Genomic DNA, 17,233 nt, shown 5'->3' with positions numbered 1-17,233 from the left:
ACTGTTGGAACAACAAAAGTGATGGTTTGGTGTGGTATATGGGGTACAACGATAGTGGGTCCATTCTTCATCAATGGAAACCTCAAGGCCACTGGATATTTGAAATTGCTACATGATGATGTGTTTCCCTCTTTATGCACTGAAGCTGGCACGTTCCCTGAGTTTTTCCGGCAACATGGTGCACCACCACATTATGGGTCCAGGTCCGAGCATTCCTAGATGAACGGTTTCCTGGAAAGTGGATTGGTCGTCGTGGGCCAGTTGAATGGCCCCCAAGGTCTCCCAATCTGACCCCCTTAGACTTTTATCTTTGGGGTCATCTGAAAGCAATTGTCTACGGTGTGAAGATACGAGATGTGCAGCACCTGAAACTACGGATACTGGATGCCTGTGCTGGCATTTCTCCTGCGGTGTTGCTATCAGTGTGTGAAGAGTGGGAGAAGTGGGTTGCATTGACAATCCAACACAATGGGCAGCACATTGAACACATTTTATAAGTGGTGAGAAACTTGTAAATAACTCATGAAAGAATAAAGTTACGTTGCAACCAAGCACACCATTGTTTTTCTTGTGACACTACCAATAAGTTTGATGTGTCACATGGCCCTCTTCACTTTGGGATGACCTTCTGAGGAGATAAAGTTACCAACCAGCAACCAGCTTGAAAATCACATGTTAAAACACATTTTTCTAGGCATGTATTTCTTTGATTCCATTACATGTGATGCCTTTTCCCCTCAAGCTGTTTAGCCATCTTGCGTTCTGTTTAAATCTGACCTTTGAGTATTCATTTTCTGCCTGTCTGTCAAAGCACTTTGTATTTTTTTATGGTGCTGTATTAACAATGCATAGTTTTCTTTACTTTATCCGGCACCATATTTTACAAAGTGAAGATGATGATGATGCATTAAGTAAGACTAAGTGACTGAAAACTAAAACACATCAGGAAACTGTTTACTGAAACCACACATTAAGAGAGACCAATGCTGTTTTCCCCCTGACTTCCCTTTAAAATGCTTCCTCTTTTTGCAAGTGTAAGTCACCGCCTGCTGGTCATTTAAAAGAATGCAGATTTAAGGCACTGCACAGGCTACAGTTTTAACCATTCATAGTTACGTATCATCTTGACACATCTTACCATGTTGTACTTGAACTCTATTTAAATTCTATTTAAACTGTTAAAGCTAACCTAAACAATGTTGCATTTGGAATATACATCCGTCCTCTTTCAGGGTCACGGGGGTGCTGGAGCCTATCCCAGCTGTCATAGGGCGAGAGGCGCTGCATGGACTGTTGTTCATTTACAGTCCATATTAATTGAAAACATATCACACATCTTTGCCAAACACATGCAATCATGAACCCACAAAAGCTTCCTTTCAGCTCTTTTAATGCCAGTGTGATAACAAAGACATTTGGTGTGACTGTTACCAGAGGAAGTGCTAACAAGCAGTCTTCTTGTCAGTAATTCACATTTTAGCAGGAAAATAACAACACTTATTATACACTCTCCAGTCACTTTCTTAGGTACACTAGTTTAACTGTTTAATGCAAATGTCTAATCAGCCAATCACATGGCGTCAACTCAGTACATTTAACCATGTCGGCACGGTCAAGATCCAAAACGGGGAAGAAAGGTGAGTTGAGTGATTTTGAACAAAGCATGTTTGTTGGTGCCAGACGGGCTGATCCGAGAATTACTGATTGACTGGCGTTTTCCAGTTTGTGGGTATTTTGATAGGAAGACAACAGTAGGGCAAAATAATCTGTTATAGACCAAGGTATGCAGATGAATCTCTGATTATATAAAACAGTACCCTAAAACAGATGGGCTGCAGCAGCCGAAGACCAGACCAGGTGACAGTCCTGTCAGGAAGCCTACAGTTTACACAAAATTGTTCACCAAAATTGAACAATAGCAGGTTGGAAAAATATTGCATGATCTGATGAGTCTAAACTTCTGCTGTGACATGTGCATGTTTACAATTTGATGTAAACGGTGTGAGAGCATGGATCCATCCTGCCTTGTATAACTAATTCAGGTTTGTGGTGGTGGTGCAACGGTGAGGGGGATATCTTCTTGGCACACTTTGGGCACCTTAGTACCAACTGAGCATTGTTGCTGACCATGTCCATCCCTTTATGTCCACACTGGGCCAATGGTCAGCTACAAACAACTGTATAAACCATTTCAACTGGCTGCTCATAACAGGCACAATCAGTAGGAAAACAGACAGCATGTAACTTAACTAAATCTAGGAATGGATCTGTGCACGGCCAGGAGCTGCACAGGGGATATTTACATCATATCTTGGGTATTAGACATGTTCAGAGCCCCAAAGTCCTAATTTCACAGTCGCTCGCTCCAGCTTGTTGTACAGTGCTCACTAAAGACCGGAGAAATGTTGCAGTGTTTATTGCCAAAACATTTCATACACATATTTAGACTGAGGGGGTCAGTGAACTTACAAGGAACTTTGCAGCAACTACTTGTGTTGTGAATGAGGTCATTTTAGATGGGTTGAGCCTTTCTGGTCTCTGAGAAAGTTTACTGAAAGCTACACGAGGTACATTACACAGATTATATGTGGTAATGAGAATATCCTTTGCATCCTTTAGCCTCTTGTGATTTTGAGGCCTGCATCTTATTTCCAAACAGCAACAGCAAGTTGTTCTCTTCAGATGAAACTTTCACATCTAATTAACGCCAGTATTAATGTTATCAGTAGCAAACTTGCTTCATGGAAGGTCTAAAAATTCATGACTGAAAAGCTGAGGTTATCAGTCATATAATCACCACCAGTCAGTATTTAAAATCAGGTCTTACGATTACAAGGTGTGTGAGGACCAAAATCAATGCGCTGCCAGAATGAATTAGCACAAAGTGGCTGAGGATATGCAAAAGCTTTTAATACACCGAGACATTCCCCATGAAATAACATTAATTTCCTTTAACGGGCCTGTTATTGATGTTTGTATTGTGCAAAATGAAACGCCGGTGATAAGCACTTCATTTTCGGCTCCATTTTATTTACTTTGCCCGTATCGCTGCACAATATGTTTACAAAGGACAAATTCTCCTCTCGTAACCATCAACCCGTCCAAAGTTGAACTATAAAAGTGGTGCTGACATACCAGAAGCATTTCAGTAACTGAAGCCCTACACTGCAATAAAACCACGGCACGGGAACAGGGTTAGTGAAGGAAACCGATCGAGATGCAGAGAAAAGGTTTGTGACAAAAAATTAAAAATACAAATAAAAATGTATGACTGGGACAGAATTATGACCTACAGTATAAGAGTAATTTTTTTTCATCGATGTCGTGACAACTGAAACTTGTCATATCTGCTGTTTTTTTACTTATTCATATTTTTTCCTTTTACAAACATTGCTAAATCTGGGAAAAGCAGGACCTTCAGTAACATTCTTCTAAGCCAATAATCCAGCCCCCTTTCCCCTCTGTGTGTGTGTGTTTTAATGGACACAGTCCAAGTAAGCAAACTACTAGATTTATTGGTAGGAGAAACAAGTAGAGACAAACACCAAAGAGCCGAGCACAAAAATGTGCCATGTATCTCCCCCAAACAATCTATGTCTCCGTTTAAGAGAGCGGGGCGGGGGTGGGGTCTTTCAACGTGCATATTGAAAGAAATGTCCAACAGGGTGTGGAGAGGAGCGTTGTTAGAGGCACCTTACAGGATAACGCTGTTAAAAAAAAAAAAAAAGAAAAGATAAAATCACAAGCCAAATATGCAGGCTCTGAATGTCACATCTGTGCTATATGACAGCTTTATAACTAGATAACATCATAATGGGAACTGGCAGCTATGTGCAATATCTTTGAAATGTTACCCTGATTTCAGTTTGATGTACACTTGATGAAGATTCAAGAAACCAATTGGGACATTCACCTCCATCCAAGTGGCAAATGTCCAGCTGAATACAAACGACACCTTCACCATTAAGATACAAGCTCCTTAAATGGCAGGAAAGTGCTTTGGCACCGAAAAAGCAGACTTGATTAAAACACGACATGAATGCATACGTCTAACATACACAACAGCTGAAACTAGCTAGGTTAAGTAGCTGCTACCTCTACCAGGAATAAAATTGCGAGGTCCACAGTCTGTGCACATGACGGGACCATGGTGGCAGTGCAGTTCAGTGTAGCAGGAAAGGCAAAAAATCGACGTGAAGTAACGAACTCGGGGTGAGATTTACACTGGATAAACATTCTCTCGAGAGTTTCGAGCTGTTAGGACCCACATTTAAATGAAACAAGGCATCAGTCATTAAAAGTTATAAAAATAGATTGATAACATTTCCTTGTTGAGAGCAAAATAATATCCTCGATTAGGTTGTGGACAGCGCCTTCACGCCAAGGCAGGAACAGAGTTCAGGTTAAAAAAAAAAAGGGGGGGGGGGGCGGCAGTAGAATCTAATGTCTTGAGCGTCCTCCCTCAAAGGCATGATGCTCCATGTGAGCTGAAAGACACACAAATTTAGATCACTACACACGCAGGAAACAGAACTCAGCTACACTAAGATACACTGTCACTTAAATAGTGTAGCTCATTACATTTTTGGCTACAAAAAGTAACAGGCAGAGACAAAAAGAGCCCATCTCAATGTGTTATGTGAAGCAAGTAAGAAGGCATATGGGGGGAATTTGCTGCCTGATCAGCCTATAGCCATGCACCCTTCTTAAATCATTCTGTGACATGCTTACATGTTCTGGTTAGGTCCTTCAAGTATGCACAGTTTACTCTTATTCTCTCATCTACCTCATACCATAAAGAGAGTACCCGCTTCCCTCTTTAAACCTGTAGCGTGAATTCAAAAGTACAAGTGAAACAAAAAACAGGCATACTTACACTTATAAAAAACAGCTTTAAAAGATATGTACGGGAGCAGCTCATAAACTTTCCCCAAGATATTTGCTTCATTAGCGAGAGATGCATCGCTATTCCACACCTGTACAACATCTTCCCGATCCCGGACGCTAACGCTGACGCCAACCACCTCATCATCTGTCAAAAAGAGAAGCGATGTTAACAGTAAATCCACTTATGCGATTTACTTTTTTTTTTTTTTTAAGAACTAAACAAACCTGAGGCGCAGTAATCTGCAAACTGCTCTCCAATAGTAGCGAGTAACAATTCTTTCCAAACTGCAGACTGAAACAGGAAAAAGGCAGAAAAGCTCATGAATGATTCAGATTTGTTTACATGATGGCAGCAGATAATCAGAGGGCGGCACATACAGTGTTTTCTTTTGGTATTTTCATCTTCCATACGCCTCCCTTTGCATTACTCTCTTCTTCCCTGTTGTGTAAAAGATTAAAACACGTTACTGTGCAGCCTATTAAATAACAGGGCTTTTTAAAATCAAGATCAGGGAGTATTATACAGCAGCTGCTGCATGAGAGATTTTTCATTTGCTCATCTCTACACACCCGTGAATACTGGAATATTGACAGTTACAGACTCACCACAGCGGCCTCCGCTCTCCGCGCATTAAGTGATAGCTACATCTCAAAGGCAGGGCTGTGACTGGAGGGATGTTGTTGTATACACTCCAGAACATCTGCAAACAGAGAGAAGCAGCTCAATAATGGCTGCTCTTGTATTGGAGTTTTGTGGCTGGCACAGAAATGGACATTTGATCATGATATACATGGAAGGACTTTTTAATGTCAGTGTTCTCTGCTAGACAAGCCAAGTCGTATTTAAATCGAAACTGGCTTTAAACAAAGTATCTAATACAAATTTATTCACTACAGCTATCAGCAGAATGAAGAAACAACTGTTATGACCTAATGTCCAAAACATCTCTGTCGATTTAAAGCATTAGTAGCATTTTACATTTTCGTGCATCTAAAAAGAGGACTGGTTACAGAAAGGGAAACCAGTGAGTCCAGTAGGTTCCAGTGTAGATCTGGGAGGAAAGCGGAGGCAGGGCCTTGGAGAGCCACGTGCCTACATGCCAATGACTGGATGGCACAGTTGTGTGGTGGTCAGCAGTGTCGCATCAAAGCAACAAGATCCTGGGTTTAAATCCACCAGCACGCTAGGATCTGTGGAGTCTCCCTGTTCTCTCTATGCTAGCGCGGGTAGCCCCACAGTTTATGCACATGCATATTGTTGGTGATTTGAATTTGGCCTTAGACTTAATGTGAGCATGAATTGTCATCCTCAGTCCGTCTGTGGCCTGTCCAGGGTGCGCTCATTGTGTAACAGCTGGGATGGGCTCCTCCCCCTGTGCAACTTTGAATTTGATAAGTGGAAGGAATTGGATGGATGGTGCATCTATGTTTTGTATTATATAGATATCAGCTGGATTCAGAAACAGACGTGAATTGCAATAGTAACTTCTATCATAAGACGGTGTAGTGAGTCAGTGTGGCTTTAAGTGCATCCGCAGGCCAACGTGAAACACGAGAAACGGGTAAAATGTCAGTGGGACACCAAACAATGTCTGCACCTGGAAGGCAACCCATATCATGACAAGTACAAACTCCCAGAGAGGGAAGAAAAAAAAAACAAAACAAAAAAAGTTGTAGCAGACTCCCACTGCTGGAGACAGCTCTTGGAGAGTAAAACAATAAAATGCTGTCATGTTACGCTTTATTAATGTAAGGCTATGCACTTGCTGTTAAGCTAATGGTGTGGTACAAATATACAGAATATGTGCGTAGTTGTAGGTAGCTGCTTGATACATCTTTGCAAACAAAAAGAAAGATCCCACTTTCAGCATCGAGTAAAGTGGTTAATACATGCGGCTTACAGCGGGATTATACTTCCATATTAAATCTGTGCTGTAGGGTTGTTGTAACTGCAAACCCTTCTGAAACCATTTACCACAACTTATGTGTAGCCTAATATGCACCTCCATAGAAATGTAACTGCATGCTACATCAATGCAGCGCGCAATGCCTGCGATTGGTGCTGCTGACTTCTCTCTTGCATTTCTAGCTACTTCACAATTTTTATGATTAACTAGAAGCAAATTATCAACTCACGACTAATATTTTGGAGGGAAAGCTGCAGAGCAACCAAGACACACCACACATGGGTATAAATGCTAGCACCAGTGTCAGCACCTGGCACCGGCTCTACACCGATTGAAACATCCCTGGTTCAAGAATCAGAGGAGACACGAACCCGGCCTCAGAGGGTCACAAGTTAGTGTACTCCTAGAACTGGTCTGAAGCCTGGATACATACATCCGGTGTCAAATCAAACATCCATCTGCTGTAGGGACCCCAGCACAAAGTACCTCAGCGTAAAAGCCACAAAGCTGAGTGAAGTGTGCTCACATACAGGGATAAATGATTTAGCAGGCAGTAATAAATGAGTGAACATAAATGGACGGTTGCCAGCTGAACAGCAAATCTGTTTTAAGTAACTACGTTTGCTTTTATTGTCCATTTGTTCTCTTTTTTATTTTTCCAATAAGACCGACTTAAATCAGAAAAAGGCTGTAGCTTTTCATTAATTAAAAAAAAGGACTGCACCACCTAAAAATCGTAACAAAGGCTGCATTTTATATACTAAAGGTTTCTAAGAAAACCCTGGCCCCTGGTGGTGGAAACTTAAATTTAGCTACCTTTGATTAAAATGAAAAGTGTAAATGCTTAAATATGGTGAGCTGATTTCTTTATAGGCATGTCACTGATAAGAAATACAATAAGAGTCAGGTAAGCTGGTACTTTGTGCTTGACAAGGTTCAAAAAGGGGTGACAACTGATTTGTAAAAGTCACACTGGGAACGCTTCCAATTTAGCAAAGAGCCTAAAACATGGCCATCCAGATCTGTTCAAAGAATCCAAGCTTTCAGCTCATATTAACAGCATACAGAGTGTTATTGTCATCCTTCTCGCGTCATCCCAAAATACTCTTTACCATTTTGTTTCAAACAGCAGACACTGCTATTGTGAAATCAACTTCAGACCAAAGGTTAAATGCTAGCAATGTCGAATGTTATATAAATGCTTAAGCTAATGGAATGACATTAACAGTTAAACCTCATATTAGTGTCATGTCAATAAAATATAATACTACCATCATTATTACAGTTGTTATTGTTATCATCATCATCATCATCATTCATACATTACTTTTTCCCCATTTTTCTTTAGTGTGGTATTAAATTGTGTTCAATAAACAAACATACTGGTATCAACTACTACATTTCTGGTATAGTGACATCCCTATTTCTGTATTTAAAAAAACAACAAAAAAACAAAAAAACACAACCCTAAAAAATACCTTTCTGCAGTGCTACAAAAACAATTTCTCTCTCTCTTTTTTTAACGACTTCACTGTAATTTACAGTTTATCATTTTAGCCATTATACATGGAGCTGCATAATTTCAATATTGATTTTTTGAATGTGTGGACAGAAGAGAAAAAGAAAGAAAGCTCAAAAAAAATGTGATTTTTGTAACTTAAATCTAAACTAATTCCAAAAAGTTGGGACGCCAAGTCCTCAGATCTCCCTAAAATGAGACATTTTACAGTTTCATGAAAAATATTAGCTCATTTTTAATTTGATGGCAGCAACAGATCTCAAAGCATATGTAACCAGGGTAATAAAAGTAATTACAAAGTAACTGGTGCTAAAAAGGAACAGCTGGAGGAACATTTTGCAACAGTAACATGACCTGACTCTTCAACAGCCGCCCCACCTTCTATCACAGTGATACCTGAAGCAATTACAGATGACAGCGTGTACTAGACCATCATTATTTCAAGGCCTTAGTGACACCATTTTTCAGCTTTAATTAATATTTGATATAATATACACAAACACATGAATGCACCAAATTTGCCTCATCCAGGAGAAGCCAGAGTGCAAGCCATCTTATTTTATTTACATTACTGTATTTGTGATACTTTATTTTGGTATTTCAAAAGAAATATGATTTTAATATGACATGAAGATACAATGAAACAGTTTATTTTTGGCAGATGTACGCAGTTAAACTATTAAGAACGTTACGATTTCTACAATGGAAACCAATGAAATCATTTTAAAAGACCTGTTTGTTTCCCTTGTGGATATTTGTTATTGTTCATTAATAAGACAAAGACACATTTTTTCTGATTACTCCTAACAGATGGAATAATTGATAGAAAACTTGATTACTAAAATAACCAATAGCCGCAGTCCTAATCCAGTCCTTTCACCAACTCAAAATATTTGATAAATAATAAAATGAAAAATGTAGAATGGGACAAAACCCTCTCCCAACACTTGCTAAAGGAAAAGTGGATGCTACACAGTGGTAAGCATGACACTGTCGCACCTTATTCTGAGACACGTGGCAGCCATTCAACTTAAACCTAGATACCTTTAAAAACAAAACAAACAAAAACAACAACACATAAAATGGTACATTTTCTCAGTTTAAACATTTGACATGTTTTCTATGGTGTCTTGTGAATAAAATGGGGGTTTATGAGATTTACAGTTTATGGCAATCTGCTTTTATTTGCATTTTCCACAGCTTGTGGGGGGAATTTGAGGAATAAATTAGGTCTTAGTTTGACAAGCAATTCCAATTGGATTTCTACAGACATGTTTCAGTCCACCTGCTCTGCCTGCCCAAATTGGGTTTCAAAGTGCCTTTCAAGTCCCTCACTATGCAAAGCACAGCGGCAGATCCAGAGTGACAGACATATTTAGCAGAGCCCAACAGAGCCCTGTGGAGGACAACATAGAGGGCAACAGTCTGCAGACAGAAACTGAAATAAATTTATCTGCTGCCACTTTTGGAAGTGGCTTCTAAAGAGGCAAAGCTGGAGGAACCAACCGGAACAAGACAATTTATCAGGCTGTTTCACCAGCATAGCTACATGGACACCGATGCCAACACTGGAACGGCAAATTATGCAGACAGGTTTGTGACGTCTGGCTTTACATTTTGATCTGATCACTTGCAAATATGGAAAAGGCACACTGATTGCAATTCATATAATCCTTCCTCTTTAAATGGGTGGGCTGCCCAGGCATTCTAATATCTGCTATGTATTTGGAGGCTTACTGGCCAGGTTGTTGCTGCGGTAAGACCGGCTTTTTAGCTCTGGAGATCCAGTGAGCTGCAGGGTTACCAGCCACAGCTTGTAGCTGGTGAACAACTGATTCATGTGACACAAAGCCAAACAAACTAACTTGAGTTGCGACTTCATGACTCCTCGTGGTGAACGACAGAGGGACAAGCACACGCTAACCAACTTGCAGTGAAGACAAAACTCAATAGGAAAAATGAGACAACAGCGGAGAGCAAATAAACAGAGTTCACATTATTAAAATGGAGCAATAATCATAATAATTATATTAATACTGGCAGACACTGATAACACTAATGTGGTAAAAATAGAATCCTTGCTCTCAGTTTAATTTTTTTTTTTAATGTGTCAATTTTTCCATCTTCAGTTACACAGAGATCTCATTGTGTCACAGATTGCCTTGCACTGCGTTGCAGAAGTGCTGTTCTGTGGTATCATCGTTAGCACGAGCAACGTAATGCTTTTGTGTATCGCGAGTGTCTCTGTGATTTCAAATAATAAAACCAAACAGTCCGTCCTAAAAATCTAATTTAAGAAACAAATCTGATTCGCCTGAACAAAGCTTCACACCACTGCAGCTGTAATTAATGGCAACGCATTCTGCACGCTGCTTGAATTTCCACACACAAAACTCCAGAATGAGCCCGGCTGTATCACACTTTGTTGCTTTTTCCAGCTGCTTGATTCAAACTCCATTGAACTATACAATCGTAAAGCCTGATTTAGACTTCTGCGGGGAATCTTTGTAGAGCCTTCGATGTCATCTACACAAGCTGCCCCATTCCAATGGTCTCAGCAGCCTCCCTCCGGAAATTTGCAGACATTTATGAGTGCTTATATTGACACTATGATTATTATTCTTTATACCAAGACAATGACTGTTACTTCTCTTACTGAAAAACTGCAGCAAAAAAGTTGCCAGAAATTTAAAAAGGCAATCCACAGCCTTGATTAGGCCAACAGTGGCTGTGGGCTGCGCTGATGTGTATCTTCTATAAGGAGGTACATGTCAGGTTATGCTGTAGGGTTTCAGATGGGTTTGCAGTTATGACTTAAGGCGTAGATTCTTTACTTAAGTGTAAATCATCAATAAGCCTCATACAATAAGTTTAAGAGCACGTTGCACGCTGATATTCCTGATAAAAATAACACAGCGTCTTCTCTTCATTTACAAAAGAAGCCTTCAGAGCATCATATCAAAGCACTGTAACCGACACGAGCATGAGCAGTAGCTACCGTCAGTCACATTAGTGATATTAATAAACAATAAGTTTGCACATACAAGTAAAAAGAAAGAAAAAAAACTTTAGTATAACACAGACGGCTGAAATGCACTTCATAAAAGCTGTCAGTTAACTTTGCACTGCACTTCTAATGTTTTGCACCCACCGTGGCTCTGACCTGCTCGCTCCCTTACATCACAGAAACTCTTCTCAAATGGCTCTGACTCTTAGCAGAGTCACGCACTTGATCTCTTTGCTCCTAAGATGAAAAAACTCTTTAAGCTGGCGCCAGATCTCACCTGAACAGTTTGCACTGTGTAGATCTTCTTCAAGTTGGACTCACATTCTGCTGCTGTGGTGCCGGGCAGTGACCTGCAGGAACACATGAAACGACTTAATGTCACACCAAAAACAATGCAGTGCGTTTAACAGGGAAATAATGGTAATATTTAAAAAGCTGACACCAGATATGCTTGATGCAGCCGCTGTTATTATAAAGTACTGCTGAATAAGTTTCACTTGCTTGACTTTATAGACAGACGAAGACTGAGTAACATGTTACAGAGCTTTGTTAGAAAAAGAACATAAAAAAAAGGATAAATGAAAACCAAAACACTATAAAAGAGACCCTATTAATATGCGCATAAAGTCCAATATATACGTTGATAACATACAAACGTATATTTCAGCAGGTAACTATTGTATGTGTGTATTGTTTCTATAATCTGGGTGTTTTTCAGTCCTCATTCCTTTATATAAAACTCCTGCCAGCAAATACATAAGCTAAAAGTGTTATTATTAAAATAAATAAATCAACAATAACGAGCAGAGTATCCATGATAAACATGGGATATTCCCATGACCTCATAAAAAAAGAAGCCATGCAACGTTTAGGGCTGCATTTAATGAAGGCTTAGGACGAAACTGCACCGAGCAAGGGTTCCTATGTAGCAAAGCCTTGCAATAAAAGACGCAGATTAGCTGCACTTAGCCGTTTGTGAAAACAACGAGAGATGAGCCTGGGCTCTTTAAAGGCGTCGAGGTTTTAAAGAAAAGTGCAACAACTATCAGTTTCACCCCAAACCCTCCCTTCTGCGCTCCCCCCTGCTGAGAGAAGCTAATCAAAGTAACTTCTGCTGCACGTCTGAATGGCTAAAACCTGTCAAGGCGAACTTGTCCTGCGGACTGTGAGTGACTGTCAGGACCCGGGAACACAACAAGGTCGCGTTAGATGCGAACACTTCTCCCGCTATATTTTGCTGCGGGAGGCCTCCGGGAAAGCTGTGGCCTTACAATGATACCCCTCTCCCCACCACCGCTCTTCATCTTTTTTCTCTTTTCTTTCTTTGTTTGTGCTCGTGCCGGGCTCAAAGCTCAAAGACAACGCGGAAGAAGACGCAGTAATATCACTACCTGTCCAGCCAAAACGTCCAAGGCGAGTGCAGAGGCAGCGTCGCCGTGTCTTCTTCTCGGTGTTTCTTTGTGATGTTTTCCAACTCTTTCTCGTCGATGTCTATGTTGTTTTCGGAGGAAACCGTCTGGCCGCTCAGGGCGCCGCGGTCCATCTGGACGTCCGTCTGACCCGCAGGAACCGCCATTTCACCAGGCTCGGAACTAAAGTCGTACGTTATCCCTGTATGAAAGGACTTGATAAAAACACCCGGTTCGCCTTTATCTGCACCTACAGAAACACACTACCGCTTTTCCGCCCACCGACTGCTGACGTCTCTGCGTCACTGGGCAGAAACGTCGCCGTTGGTCCACCCAGGAGATGAGGGAAAAAAAGGATGAGAGCTCACTCGGCATCATTTTCGGGTGGCCCAAATATCTAAATAGCGGTCACGGAAGTACAAGGGACATATTAATAATCTAATATTAGTTTGCATCACAGGGGGCAAAATATATTTTTGCGATAATTGTAGAACAGGGACAATTACAATTTTTGTCTACAGGGGACATGGCTATGCTCAGTACATGTATTAAACCTACCTGTTATGGTCATTTGAAGTGGGTTGATCAATCAAATACCGATAGTATGGATACCGACGCTGGCATTCAGGGGCCGATCTACGGGGGGCGGGGGGGCTACTGCCTCCTTTCTGTAGTGCAGGACTGGGGAACTCCAGGCCTCAGGGGCCGGTGTCCTGCCGGTTTTAGATATAGAATAGAATAGAATACCTTTATTGTCACTATACCAATGTACAATGACAGACAGAGTCTCCTACTCAGTGCAACCATGTGTCGGGGGGGGGGGGGTCAGCACCAGTGTTGGTCAAGTTACTTGAAAAAAGTAATCAGTAACTAATTACTGATTACTTCCCCCAAAAAGTAATCCCGTTACTTTACTGATTACTTATTTTCAAAAGTAATTAATTACTTAGTTACTTTTTAAAAACACGATTTACAACCTGAATAGGTAATAAAGTGATAGATCTTTCAGCCCAATTCTACTTTTTCTGCGTAATCCATCATACAAAATGCAATCAAAGGGAAAAGTCTCTTTTTAAAACTTGTTTTATTAGTTTTAATCTTTTAACTTTATGCATCAAGCAAAAATTAAATTATATGCAACATTCTCTGACTGGAAGAAATTTGTTTAACATTTAAACCTATTTTCTGCACATTCCAGCACATAAAATAAATATTTTTTTTGTGTTTACACTCACTCTTTCAAATAAATGCAAGTGAAACACAGCAGAAAATAAATAAAATCAAAGACTAGCGGTCCTGTTGCTCTATTTTCACCTGTAAAGCAGGAGTGGCGTAGGCGGAGGTTTACCCTGGTGCATGTGTTGTCGCAGCGGTCAGTTGAAGAATCCGTGAGTTTCTCTGTGAATTTCACATTACGTGGTAGCGCACTCGGTGCTTGCTCGGAAGTTTAGGGGTTTTCTTCCCACGCAGTGAGCAGCGGACGCTAATGTTTTTGTCACTTTTTACGGAATCAAACTCAAAGTAAGGTCAGTACTTCCACACTTTAAACGCTGCACGCTCATACTGTTTCCGTACTCGATATATTATCCATTGTTGATCTGCACACAGCTGTTGCCACGAACGTCGCACTCTCTTATGTCTTTGTCATGAGACACTCTCGCAAGAAAATCACGGTTTTAGTAACGCAGTAACGCAGCGTGCTTACGGGAAAGTAACAGTAATCTAATTACCGCTTTTGCAATAGTAATCCCTTACTTTACTCGTTACTCAAAAAAAGTAATCGGATTACAGTAACGCGTTACGCGTTACTGCCCATCTCTGGTCACCACACCGGATGATTAGTTCATTATCAGGCCTCTGGAGAACTTCAAGACATGTTGAGGAGGTCATTTAGCCATTTAAATCAGCTGTGTTAGACCAAGGACACATCTAAAACCTGCAGGACGCTCCCCCCCACACACAACTTTAATGTTCTTAGAATACTTGTAAAAACTGATTGCTTCTTTTTTTTATTATTTTGTTGGCTCCATTTACATATAGGTGATTTTTACACATACTTCACTAAAGATGTATATGCCACCCTGTCTAGACCTCTTGCCCCTCTCCTTCTCCTCCCCCATGTATGATTTTCTAGATCCAGCACTGATGGTATTAGTATCAGATTGGTATTGGATCGATAGAATCGATACTTTGTTTCTATTCTCTAAAGGTGTTTTTATGCTAGCCTTGCAATGTAACATCATGTGGCATGTGCTGTAGCCTACTATGAAAAATTTCGGAACTTGTGTTGCCTGTCACGTCGATTTTATTTATAGCCTACGGCACATTTAAACAACAGAAGTGCTTCAGAGACAGGCACATTTACATTCTAGGTCTCCAAAAAAAACCAGTTTAAAAACAAAACCTATATTTATTTTTATAAATTAGCTAATTATTGTAGAAAGACAAAGACACAGTAATTTAGTGGTCATTAAAATATGTTAAGAATGTGCAAATTGATGATGATTTGTCTCATAAATCATAATCTGCTCTTCCCTACATAAGCTGCATTCATAGGTTAAAAGTATCAGTATTGGTATCAACAACACTGGCGCTGTATGTACTTGGTGTCGGCTCAATACCAAAATTTGCACACAACTAATGTTCATTTCCAGTTCCATATTTTTGTTGTTGGATTTTTCTACAATAGCTTTGCATGATTCACATTCCAAAATACAGCTTCTCACTTCATCGAAAACAAACCTTTCCACTCATTTCTAACCCAGCCCTCTCCTTGAGCCAACTCTTTTTCTGATTGGCTGCCCCTCACAAACAGAACATTTGATCTCTGGCTTCAGTGCTCACAGTCAAAACTGTGTGCTTGAGATATATTAAGGACTTCACTACTCATTGGTATCATACAGAGCCAAGAGTAGGAAAAGAAATCTGTCTAAAAGGCTGATTGTGCAGAGCAGTGGATCTGTTTATAACAAACATTGGATTGTTGCACCAAGTACTGATGAAGGGTGTCTACTAGAACAGGAAACAGTGATTCCACGAAATCTGTTCTATATTTTTCAAGTAAGGCATCTTTTTATTTCACTATCTTTGGTCCAAAACCTCTTGTTGCCTGTTTTTAGGACACTTTGGTTAGGAAAATATTCAAGTTCAGAAATGTCAGCGCAAAGACTTAAATGAGGTCAAGACAGATGTATATATAATTACAGGCTGTTTTGTTTTGCCAAGGTTTTATACTATTTCCACTTTGGGCATTTACTCAGTAGATGTCAGCTGAGCAGCCACTAGATCACTAAGTTTAAACTTTCCACCACAGCAAACCAGTGCTAAACCTGGACAGCTCAAATCTAACAACCAAATATAACAGTTTTAGGGACAAAATTACTTCTACAAATATGAACTTAGCACTTTCTCACTGTTTTACAATCTGTATGATCCTATAACATCTAATCAAAATTCAAAACTTTACCACCTTTATTGTATCTTTATTCCATTGAGATGGAACCATGTGGATGTTCCAGGGGTTTTTATGGGATTTATAATATTTGTATTGCTTGCCTGAACATCCCTCTTTAATTATTCCTTTGGACTTGAATGCATGAATCCCCTAACAAACCAAATATTTGTCTTTACGATAGCTTTGAGGGCTTAAAAGCTGGAGCTCTTATGCTCATTGAACTCAGCATGCAAGCCGGTTGGTTGCAAGGTATGCTGGAAAATCACTGCAGCACGAGCAGCAGGTGCAGTCTAATCACATGTTAGCTTTAATTAAAAATACACAACCCCTGCTGAGATGGATTTGACTATCCCGTATTTTAGTATGGCCATTCAGTAGGGTTGTGCTGGCCTTTCTTTTTCATGAAGGGTCACCAGATGGTGCTGTTGCAGCAAAGTGTTTATCTTTAATTTTTTTCCAGGATAAAAAACCCACCACATCCTTTAGAAATGCTTAAAAATGCACCAACTTCATCAGACTGAGTGTAAGTGAACTTGCCATTCTAACTTGTGGCATGTGTGTCAACTTCGGGGAAACCTCTGGCCCCGCATCAGAATTTAAAACAGTCATTTTCATTTCCTTAAAAAGATTACTATACAACCAATTTAAAGTCAATGTCATTTATAAAAGCAATAAATGACATTTGTTTGAAGGATGCAAAAATACAAAAATAGAAATCTTATTTAATGTGATACTTGGCTCGTTAAAAAAAAAAACTGTGCAGTGATTTAGGAGATCAGGTTGAACGGTTAATTTAGCATAGCAAGGTAAAAGAGCTTTAATTTAAAAGCAAATGTCTGGCAAGTAACATAAAGTAAATAAATCACAAAATGTCCTAATGAATGGAACACCAAGTTAATATTATACAAATCATTATATTATATATGAATATATTATCAGTTTTTGCTAAATCTTTGTGCCCCATACATTGCACAATTACAGGAGCACTGGTTTCACTGGTTTTAATGATAACCCTGAACACAGGCAATGACAGGAAGCCATTAGTTACTA

General features: G+C 39.9%; 1 protein-coding gene across 2 annotated transcripts; it reads right to left on the bottom strand.

Annotated features, from left to right (window-relative positions):
* Nucleotides 1-1,373: 1,373 nt before the first annotated feature.
* LOC120715817 (eukaryotic translation initiation factor 4E type 3-like) lies at nt 1,374-13,088 on the bottom strand. 2 transcript variants are annotated; one of them, XR_005691740.1, is made up of 8 exons: nt 12,712-13,088; nt 11,598-11,670; nt 5,494-5,588; nt 5,266-5,326; nt 5,113-5,179; nt 4,877-5,032; nt 3,855-4,487; nt 1,374-3,707 (listed from the first exon to the last, which is right to left on the bottom strand). XR_005691740.1 is itself a non-coding variant. In XM_040003011.1 (7 exons), exons 1-7 carry the CDS (start codon nt 12,894-12,896, stop codon nt 4,441-4,443), a joined length of 684 nt encoding a protein of 227 aa, XP_039858945.1. In that variant the 5' UTR covers nt 12,897-13,088; the 3' UTR covers nt 1,374-4,440. The 2 variants fall into 2 exon arrangements, 1 of the variants encoding a protein (XP_039858945.1); XM_040003011.1 differs by having other exon boundaries at nt 1,374-4,487.
* Nucleotides 13,089-17,233: the final 4,145 nt, after the last annotated feature.

Source organism: Simochromis diagramma, unplaced genomic scaffold, assembly GCF_900408965.1.
Source record: "Simochromis diagramma unplaced genomic scaffold, fSimDia1.1 OVJJ01000646.1, whole genome shotgun sequence".
Classification (NCBI taxonomy): domain Eukaryota; kingdom Metazoa; phylum Chordata; class Actinopteri; order Cichliformes; family Cichlidae; genus Simochromis; species Simochromis diagramma.
Note: the sequence above shows the minus strand (reverse complement) of the source record. Positions and strands in the feature narration are given on the sequence as shown.